Below are 10947 nucleotides of genomic sequence, written 5' to 3' on the forward strand. Positions count from 1 at the left end.
GGAGACCAATTTCGGATAACAAATTGACTGCCTGAAATCAACCAAGCTCAGTGAGCACCAAGGACCCTTCAGTTCAACCCTTCAGTTACAAATATTCTCCTCTATTGGGCATTCCATTTCTCTGCCAATCATCATTAGTGTCAGGTTCCAATTAATGTACCCATTGCAAACAGAACTCTGGGCAGTCTGTTTCCTCAAAGAACAGGCTTACTTTGATACATCACCTTGGCACGAATTGGTGAAAAGCCAGTACTAAAGGTCCCTGTGCTTTCCACCTCACAAAGTAAAAAAAATTCTCATTTCCCCAAAACATTGTCCAATGGGGATAACTGACTGCTTGGTGAATTCTCTCCTCCTCCTCCTCTGGCTAGTCAACCATTGGAATGTATCTGACTCATCAGATAGCTATGTTGTTTAGGCTGAAGACTCCATCCACCTCTTCTCTCTGCCTTCAGCTCCAAAGTGTGTCAACCTGAATCCATGTGAGAATAACCCACCACAGAAACAAAATCCCCACCAAAATGGAACCGGCCACAGCCAGGTGAGATTCAGGCTTGACAATTATCTTGTCATTTGATATGCAAATGCATTAAAAAAAGTCTGTATGTATCAAATATACGGAATATTGGTGGGAATTATTTGAGTCCTTAGATAACATACCAGCATCTTTCTATAGAAGTACAGAGACATTTGCCTTCCCAAATAACAAATGTCTAAGCATTTTCTGTAATTTTATCTGTAAGTTCTTAAACAAGACAATAACCTATAATTGTGTCTTCCTCCCTTTTTACTAATGAACAAATCATGATTTATTCCATTTATTCTTATCCATTCTTGCTCACTTGCTTCTATTGATCCCTCTGTCCATTATTCCTTCTTCATAATATTTGAAATGGATAAAAATATTAACAATACCAACGATAAGAAAATATCCATTGACATATATTTCACGTGATCTTATTTATTAATAAATTATGTTTCTGTAGTTTGTTAATAGAGAATAAAACAATGTGGCTCATTTAAACTTAGAATACTGTAATACACAATTAAATGAAAAAGTTAGTAGGGAACTCAGCAAAGCCTGAGGGATCTATGCAAACAATCATGTTTAAAAACATTGACAATGAAGCCAAACTGACAAATTTTGAATAACTCTTTTGGCTCAAATAAATAAAGTGAGAAACAGTCATGCTGGAAACTAATATCCACTTCTTTAATATATTTTTTTCCTAAGCTGATCACTGGACCTCTCTGGTGACAATTGGTACTTAAGAAAAATGAAAAGGTGGGTGATCGTTTTTGATTAACAGGTACATTGTTATCAGAAATAACATCAAATATAACAATATTCCAAAGTCAAAATAAAGTTCTCTGTCCCCACACAAATCAGAGATATAAATCAGAGTTTCTTGTGTCTCATTATATTCTCTCGGCAATTCAGATGGGGCCTCAGTAGGATAATGTAGCATTTGGGGAAAAAGATGCAAGCCAAGAGACCAGCCCCAGAGGCCAAGATGGAGAAGATCTCCACAGCCACCATGGACTTCCCTTTGGTGCTCAGGTAGGTGGGGAGGAAGGAGATCCAAACACTACAAAAGACCAGCATGCTAAAAGTAATGAACTTGGCTTCATTAAAGCTGTCAGGCAATTTCCTGGCCAGAAAGGCCACTGTGAAACTGACAAGGGCCAAAAATCCCAGATAGGCAAGGACAGTGTAAAACATCAAATCTGAGCCTTCCTTGCATTCCAAGATGCCCTCTCCTACCAAGGAGTGGAAGTCAAAGTTAGGAAATGGGGGAGAGGTGAGCAGCCAGATGGCACAAATAATTGCTTGGATTAGGGGACAGTTTATGACAATGGAATTGGTTAGTGGTTTTCCCAAGAGTTTCCTTGTCCTGTTCCCTGGCTTGGTGGCCATGAAGGCCAGAACCACCATGACAGTCTTTGCCAACACAGAGGAAACTGCAAGGGAAAAGAGAATGGCAAAGGTAATTTGTCGGAAGAGACAGGTGAGGTTCCCAGCTTGACCAATGAATAGGAAGGAGCAGTGAAAGCAGAGCAGGAGGGAGACCAGGAGGATGTAGGTGAGATTTCGGTTGTTGGCCTTGACTATCGGTGTGTCATGATGTTTACGGAAAATCACCAGTACTGCAGATGTAATCAGAGAAAGGAAAAGAGCTAGAGAAGTCAAAGTGTATCCCAGGGTCTCTTGATAGCTGAGGAAGTGGATCTTCTTTGCAATGCATTGGTCCTTCTCCTTATTGGGATATTGGTCTTCTGGGCAGGGGTCACAGTGGGCTGCATCTGAAAATAAGAATTTTTGTGTAAGGATTTTAGCATCATCTGCCATGATCATTATGCCTCTGCAAGGATTGACATAACTGTCTCCTTTTTGCTCTGGCCAACCCACTAATGATATTGGTAGTGATACAGTGCAATTGATGGTGCATCAAAAAAAAAAAAGAAAAAAAAAGAAACCATCCTTCATTCAGGATGATTCTAGGGCAAGGTAAACCAAAGAATAGAATCTGTTCAGTTCTAACTGGCCTGGTCAGTTTTTGTGACAAAGGAAAGGTCATCTCCAGTCACTTCTAACTTACGACTGCTGTGGCTTTCAGTGTGAGAGACTTTGCAAACTTTTCTTTTCTACTTTAAATTGGAACCCCAAGAAGATGAATGGATCTATCAGCCAGGAATGCTGTATTTTATGTGTGCACATTGTTTATTGGCTTTCCTCTGGCTCTGACGAGAGGGTTAGGCTGAGGTAGGGATGAAATGCATGATTAGTCTTGAGTCCCTTCATACCCACAAGAGATCCAAGTCCAGCATACTTTGAATTCTATGGACTCTTATCCACCGCCTATTTACTTTCACCATTAGTAGTTCAGATTCTTGGATGGAATTTAAGATTAAAATAATCCTTTATATTTATTTGGACTTCCTGAATTTCCTGATTTCCTCATGCTTGACAGGGTTAGGGTTAGGGAGACAGAAAATGCTGACAGAAGAAGGACCCCTAAAGAATGTGTGCTAAACCTTGGCTCTCATAAGCCACTCTTTCAGAGAACGGGCAGAAGGTTTTCCTGATGGGATGTGACAACAGGTAAGGCTGGTAGGGGACCCATACACTCTACCCTAAACCTTTCCTGCATCAAATTATTGAGGAGCAGAAAAATGGCCTGACGGGGCAGAACAGCTCAAGGTCCATAAACTTCCTGCTGAAAAGTAAAGGTAGTCCTCGATTTACAACAGTTCATTTAGTGACCATTCAAAGTTACAATTGCACTGAAAAAAGTGACTTATGACCGTTTTTTGCACAGTTACAACCTTTGCAGAATCCCCATAGTCATGTGATCAAAATACAGATGCTTGGCAATGGGATCATACTTAGGATCATTGCTGCGTCCCAGGGTGATACGGTCCCCTTTTATGGCTTTCTGATATGCAAAATCAATGGGGAAGCCAGATTCAATTAACAACCAGATTACTAACTTAACAACTGCAGGGATTCATTTAACAACTGAGACAAGAAAGGTCACAAATGCCTCATTTAACAAAAGAAATCTTGGGAATTGTTGTTGTAACTTCAAGACTGTGTGTGTGTGTGTGTAGGCATGCATGTATGCATGTATGCATGTATGCATGTAGGCATGTAGGTATGTATGAAATCTCTGAAGTAGGTCAATCCTAACAAAAGTGAAAAAATTAACACCTTTTTTATTGAATAGCTTCCTTTATCCTGGAAGATCTGCATTTGAAAAGTGCTCTACCTGTCTGATTTGAGATGGTTCCTTCTGGGCAAGGGTGACATTGGTAGCAGCAAACTGGCTCGCCCTCTGGAACTCTTCTCCTCTCTCCTGCCTGGCATCTCTTCTTGCCACACCTGGCAAAGGGCACCTTCTGGAAGAGAAAACAGAAATATTTGAAGTGTCTTGTGCAATGAACACAATTCGTTTATTCATTTCCACTTTCCCATTTTCCTGTTGAGAATGTCTGCATAAAAATGTGTTCACCAAGTTCTAATAGAAAAAGAAGGAAAAGGAAACACTCCTGGGGGAATCAGTGGCACTAGTAATACACCAAGGGATGCTAAAGTTTGGGTCTTGAACTTCAAAGTTGCTACATTGAACTATGGTTTTTCTAAAAGAAAGAATGATGACAATCCAACTGAAGAGGAACAGTCCATGGAAATCACAGCCTGATCTAATAGCATCCTGGTTTTAAACAGAAGTTCTTCCTACTCCCACCCATTGTTGGACCTTTCACAAATTAGACTTCAAATTTGTTAACCTCAAATGCAAATAATTCACCAAATACCAAAGTGCTCTTCTGCATCTTTAGACCTCTTTTCATCTGAGAAGGATGTTCAGCATCCCCAGGAGAGAGTGATTCTTTTCCTGAATTTACAACATTTCCTTCCTGCTCACCTTTGAGGCCCAGATGATCGCATCAGAGTTAATGGTGAAATCCTGGCCTGGGGCAGCCCTGGGATCCTTGTGCCCAACTTTCACAGGTACTAAAATTTTATTGGGATGGACAACCCAGTTGACGATATCATAACGAGCAGTTCTCAGTCTATTTTGTGAGAAGGAGACTTCGTCTCCAGCACTGTTGTTGAAGTGGACATTCTTCAAATTGTCAAGTATCTGAAAGAAAAGAGATCTTCGGAAATTGGAGCAATTAGCTGAAAGGCAGAAATGAGACATCATGGCATCTATCATTTTGTGGTGGCCATCATCATAGGAAACAGGTATAAATCTGAAAAATTAGAGTTGGGTCTTGGTTGAGATATGAGCAATGAAGAGTAACACCAATATTTGGCTCCTTTGATATAACAATACAAGATTCTCTCTATAATTGGGCATTTATATTTTGGCTTTCACAAGTTTTAACCAAAGTTAGAATTAGTTAAGCCCGCATTCCATTTTTTGTGTGTGTGGTTTTCCTCATGTGATATTTGGCTGTACAGCATATTTTTAAATGTACATGTAGTGGCTTCTGCATAAGCCACTTTGCATTTTGTTGAATGGTTAAATAATTTATATCAGAAGAGTGCATAATTCTGCTGACTTTCTCTGGTATCCAAGAGAAAATAATGCAGAAACCAGGTGTGACCAAGTGAGGACACCTGCAAGGAACTGCCAGGCCTGAATTCTCTCTTCATTGCTTAGAGAGGTCCAGTGTTTAGCCAGAACAATGCAGGACATTTTGAGGAATTTCAAACCAGGAACCTATTAGATTTGAGACTGTTCTGTCGATTAAAGTTGATGAAGGCTGATGTCACCAAGAACACAGGACAAGAAGCAATGGATGGAAACTAACCAAGGAGAGAACAATATAGAACAAGGGTTAGAATCAGAATAGAGCTGGAAAGAACCTTGGAGGTCTGCTAGTCCAGCCCCTGCTGAAGCAGGATCTCCTATACCATTTCAGACAAGTGGCTGTCCAGTCTCTTCTTCTAAACATCCAATGATGAAGCACCCACAACCTCTGGAGACCATCTGTTCCACAGGTTAATTTTCCTTACTGTTAGGAAGCTTCTCCTTAATTCCAGCTTGCTTCTCTCCTTGATTAGTTTCCATCCATTGTTTCTTATCCTGCCCTCTGGTGCTTTGGAAAATAAATTGACCCCCTCCTCTTTGTGGAGAAATTTCCTGAGAGTGAGAAGAATTAATTACTGGAATGACTTGCTTCCAGGAGTTGCAAGTTTCTCCGACACTGAAGGTTTTAAAGAAAAGGTTGGGCAGCCATTTGTCTGAAATGGAATGGGGTCTTCTGCTTGAGCAGGGGATTGGACTAGAAGACCAATCTTGTGAGGTCATATAGGATCCTAACTCAGAGAAACATAAAAGAAGGTGAAAATTAACTGAGCTGAGTATCTTTTTGCAGGTTGGATTCAGATTAAATGCTGAGGGAAAATAAGGAGGTTCTGCAAATACGCCCATTAAGACCTCAACTGTCCTGGAAGCATCTGACACAAATGCACCCAGATTATCCTCTTGTTCCAGGTTGACATTTCCTCCCTGGTCACCCATGAATCTCAGGGAACTTTCAGAAACATATTTGAAGATATTTCCAATACTGTTGATATCTATAATTGGTTTAGGTTACTTCTATTTTGCTCCCTCTTTCAACAAAACATTATAATTAATTCATATGTTTTTTTAAAAAAATGCTGTTTAAATTTGTTCTGCGATGCAATGATATAGAGACAGTATAGAGATAGTTGATCAGTAATTCAAGAAATTTACATGAGAAGCAGCTTCCACTCTTTTGATCTGTGAACTGGATAAAATATCGCAGAGATTACCTGACATGGCTGGACATTTGAGATCCTCTTTCCAAGCTTCAGCATGGCTGGTCGTCCTCCTGATCCATAAATTGCATGTAATGAATGTGCCACAGCATAAATGGCATTGTAGATGTTGTAACTTTCACCTGTCATGCTCATTTCAAAAACAAAATCTGGAAGATCCTTTAAATTCTCCTTTCCTGTACATTGTTGTTCCCCTTTTGGAGGGACCTTGCCTGGTTTGGGGATACTGCAGCCAAAGAGTGTTTCCCACCAATCCAGGAGAAAGCTGGCCCCTTCTTTGATCAACTGGTATAAAGACAGGAGGAAGTGGCTGAATTCTGAGACATCACCAGTCTGGTCCTTAAGCTGCAAAGCTCCATGCAAATTCTTTAAACCTTGAGAAGGATCCCCAACCAGAGTAAATTTCCAGTGAGAAGTTAGGATCCAAATAATTTGAAGTGGTATCTTCCCATATTTTACAGAAAAATTCAAAACTGATAAAAAATTTGCAATGGCAGTGGAGTCTCCAAATAGAATAATTACTTCAGCTTTAAACAAAATTTTGTAAATTAATTTGTTCATTAAAACAGTAAATCGATCAGATTTCAGGGTTTCAGTGAAGGCCAGGCAGATCTCCTTCTCCTTCAGCATTGGCATCAGAGTCGAGATGAACTGTCCTCCAGTGTCATCTTCAGAGGTCACAAGCCCAACCCAGTTCCACTGGAAATGCAGGAGCAGCTGGACTAAACCCACACACTCTGGAAAGTCACTGGGATTAATCCGGAAGAAGGAAGGATAAACTGGTCTGTATTCCCGAGGAAGCTCAAAGCCAACACCGAGCTGGAGAAAGAGAGATTTCTCTTTCAAAGACAAAGTAAAGTGTGTGATGACTTTAGGAGATAACGTCACATGCTTTTTTTAACCTACCAGTAAGGCACACTTACTTTGATTAAAGTAAGAAGCTTCTTTCTTCCTAAAAGAACTGATAATTATATATTTTGTCTGGTTGTGACATGTCAGAAGCCAAGAAATTATCAACCTGATACAGGTAATAAATTGCAGTGAAATGGTGGCTGAACTTTTATGAAAATTAGAAATTAATTATTCTCGGCAACTACAGCATTTCAGAATTATTTCATTATCTGTCTGTTGGGGTTATATATCCTGAAATATAAAAATGAATTCAACTGTAGGATATCCCCTTTAACAACATTGTTTTCATCCTTGATTTTTCTGTGTGCGTCTGTTCTTTGTCTACTCCATATTGTATCCAGTGGATCCCCCTTACCTGTGGGATCTTGTAGATGCTGAAGATGGGAGCCATCTGCCTTGAGGATTTGGAGTTGTCACCTCCAATGACAGAGAGCAGAGGGTCCTGCCTGTCACATTTATAACCTGGAACCATTTGGCCCCATGTGGAGAGAAAGGAGAGGCTGATTAAAGAAATCCTCCTCTCAAACTGATCATTGTTACAAATGTGGAAGCCAAGTGTGATGTTGGGGAGGAGAACCAAATCTTTGTTGATCTGTGTGACTGCAAAAACTAAGGCCAGGAACTGCTGGTACTTCGTGAGTATGGGTCTATAGGAAAGAAAACATTGGGGACATTACAGGGAAAATGTTTATATCTATGTGGTTTAAATTTGCCTAGCCATATTTTTGATGTTGTTTGGAATAGCAAATCTCAGATTTCATTGAGATTTTTTAAAATATACTCTTTGATTAAAATTGCATGGCTTAGTGACAATGGAGAAAGGCAAGCTGATCCATTGGTTAATTGCTCTCACCATTAGGTAATTTCTCCTTAGTTTTAAGTTGCTTCTCTCCTTCTTAGTTTCCAACATTGTTTCTTAGCTTGATGCTTTGGAAAATAGTTTGCCCACCTAGTCTTTGTAGAAACCCTTCAAATATTGGAACAGCACTATCATGCCCCCCTACTTTTCATTAGATTAGAATAACAGAGTTGGAAGGGATCTAGGAGGTCTTCTAATCCAACCCCCTGCTTAGGCAGGATACCCTAGACCACTTCAGAGAAATGGTTTTCTAATTCCTTCTTTAAAAGGTCTAGTGTTGGAGCATTTTAAACTTCTGGAGGCAAGTTGTTCCACTGATTAAATGTTCTAACTGTCAGGGAATTTCTCCTCAGTTCTAGGTTGCTTCTCTCCTTGATTAGTTTCCACCCATTGCTGCTTCTCCTGCCCTCAGGAGCTTTGGAGAACAGCTTGACTCCATCTTCCTTGTAGCAGCCTCTGAGATACTGGAAGACTGCTATCATGTCTCCTCTAGTCCTTTTCATTAAACTAGACATATCCAGTTCCTGTAATTGTTCTTTGTAGGTTTTAGCTTCCAGTCCCCTAATCATCTTTGTGGCTCTTCTCTGCATGCTTTCCAGAGTCTCAAAATCTTTTTTGTAAGGTGATGACCAGATCTGGTCACCACAATACAAAACTGGTATTATTACAGTACCAGTTAGGCCAGCACAATTTCAAGTTTGTTGTCCCTTCCTCACTTTTTATATGGTCTATCATCTTCCTGATATAGAATTTTAAAATAATTGAGAATTCATCTTGTGTTATAATCAAAGACAAGAACTACATTAGGACATTAGAACAGTAGAACAAGGATTTCTGAATGGAGGCCCTGAATCCAGAACACAACAAATAATTCATGCATCTTTCCCTGCCAGGTGAAACTTACAAAGTATAAAAACCAAGCCCGAAAGGTTTCTTCTGAAAATTTGGGACACTGGAAGACATAAGAGTTCCCAAAGGTAAATTCCCACCAATAATGAGATCACCAGGCCTGTAATAGTGGTCTGTTCCTTGAGGCTTCAACAAATTCCTCAACACACATTGCCTCCTCTTAGCAGTAGTTGGAGGCAAGAGGCAGAAGAGCAACAGCAGGAGAGGCAGCCCAGTCATTCTTGTGCCTCCTAAATCAGAAACCAAGATTCGTGCAGAACCAGAATTGCAGGGATGAGCAAAGAGAAAAGTGAGGACAGCTGAGTCTCAACAAACCCAAGAATGATTCTTTTCAAGACAAGGCAAGGCAATTTGACAGATCCTGCCCCTAGTGGAAGATTTTGGAACATGTTTTCAAAGTAGGTTTTATCCTGGAATAATTTGAGGATGGAAATCCAGAGGGATACATTAAGAATTACTCTTATGATAATTGCAAAGGGAAAGACTTCTCCTATCCACATAGCAATAGATTTTATTTACACACCAGAATGGAAAAAACATGTTTGTGTCTGTTCTGCCTCAAGAGTTTTAGGCTTGCTCGGGGCATGCAGTTAACTCCACGCTTAGGAATCTCTTTCAGATCAAGTTTATTATCAGGCATTCTTAAGAGCAAAACTTACAGTTCAGTGTGTTAGATATTAACATATATCGTAGTAAGTCTCCTCTCTGGTCCGCTGCTACAGCGGGAAACAGGTATCGCTCTGATTGGTCGAGAGGCGTACCCGATCCGTATAAAAGGGGAACCCTCCGACCACAGAGCAAGCTGGATCACTACTTCTACTAATAAAGAGCTGTTAAGTCACTTCGTTGTCCGCAGTCTGTTCTCTCGTTGCCCAGATCTAACATTGGCGACGAAGGTGGGATTGAGAGACAGATAGGACGAAGAACGCTACTTCAGAATCTCCGGATTTGATTTCAGCCTAGGAATTCGGCAGAAATTCCGGCAGCCATCTCGGGACACCGCAGCGCAGCAAATTCAAACAAAGAAGATGGCGATGCACACTCCCCCCGCTCCATTCGACCCAGCAAACGACGAATGGGAGGCATTCATGATTCGTTTCGATTGCTTTCTCGAAGCGAACGAATACACGGGGATAACCGACGCCCGAAAGAAAAACATCTTCCTCGGCTACTGTGGAAAAGAGGTTTTCAACACGGCCAGAGACCTAACCGCGCCTACTCCGATGCAAGCGGTATCATGGACGGCGTTGCAACAGGCTCTACAGACTCATTACGCGCCAAAACCTTCCCGCCACGTTTGCCGCCAGGAATTCAACACGCGGAACCAGAAGGCGGGAGAATCAATCAACCAATATGTTGCAGCCCTGCGTAAAGCAGCAACTCACTGCGAATTCAGGGATCTGGACGAGCATATTCTGGCACAATTTGTCTGTGGGTTGAGAGACATTTCGCTACAAAAGAAGCTGTTGGCAAACCCCAATTTAACCCTACAGATAGCACTCAACGAAGCAAGGGCATCAGAGTCAGCGGAGAAATCATCGGTGACCATACAACGCAGGTTCAGCGCAAGCCAGCCAGCACCCAGGCACACCAGAGTTCACTACGAGGACACCAACCCCGACTACGAGGATCCCGAGTTCGAGGACAGTCACCTGATGCGGAGCAGTCACATGAGGCCTGGGGGGAGACCCGGACTCCGTTTGCCACCCTGCACAAGCTGCGGAGGGAATCACCCCCGGTCTACCTGTAGGTTCAGGAACGTTGTTTGTTCGCACTGCAACAAACTTGGGCACATCGCACGAGTGTGCCGGAGTAAAGTCCCTGCCTCACGGCAGCCACCTATGTACCGCCAACAGAAGCCCAACCCAGAGGCTTGGCGAAGTCAAAAAGGGCGCCCAGAGAGAAATCCACAAGTGTTTACCCAGAGAGAAAATCCCCAAAGAGCTGAGAG

At 41.5% G+C, this 10947-nt stretch overlaps 1 protein-coding gene across 1 annotated transcript; it reads right to left on the reverse strand.

The window, feature by feature from the left end:
* Positions 1-1015: 1015 nt before the first annotated feature.
* LOC309383684 (vomeronasal type-2 receptor 116-like) lies at positions 1016-7700 on the reverse strand (the record flags this gene model as incomplete). Its single annotated transcript, XM_081936484.1, has 6 exons — positions 1016-1033; positions 1682-2304; positions 3771-3900; positions 4428-4646; positions 6311-6601; positions 7584-7700. 6 exons carry the CDS (start codon positions 7698-7700, stop codon positions 1016-1018), a joined length of 1398 nt encoding a protein of 465 aa, XP_081792610.1.
* Positions 7701-10947: the final 3247 nt, after the last annotated feature.

Source organism: Natrix helvetica (assembly GCF_964273705.1).
Source record: "Natrix helvetica genome assembly, chromosome: 1".
NCBI classification, from domain to species: Eukaryota; Metazoa; Chordata; class Lepidosauria; order Squamata; family Natricidae; genus Natrix; species Natrix helvetica.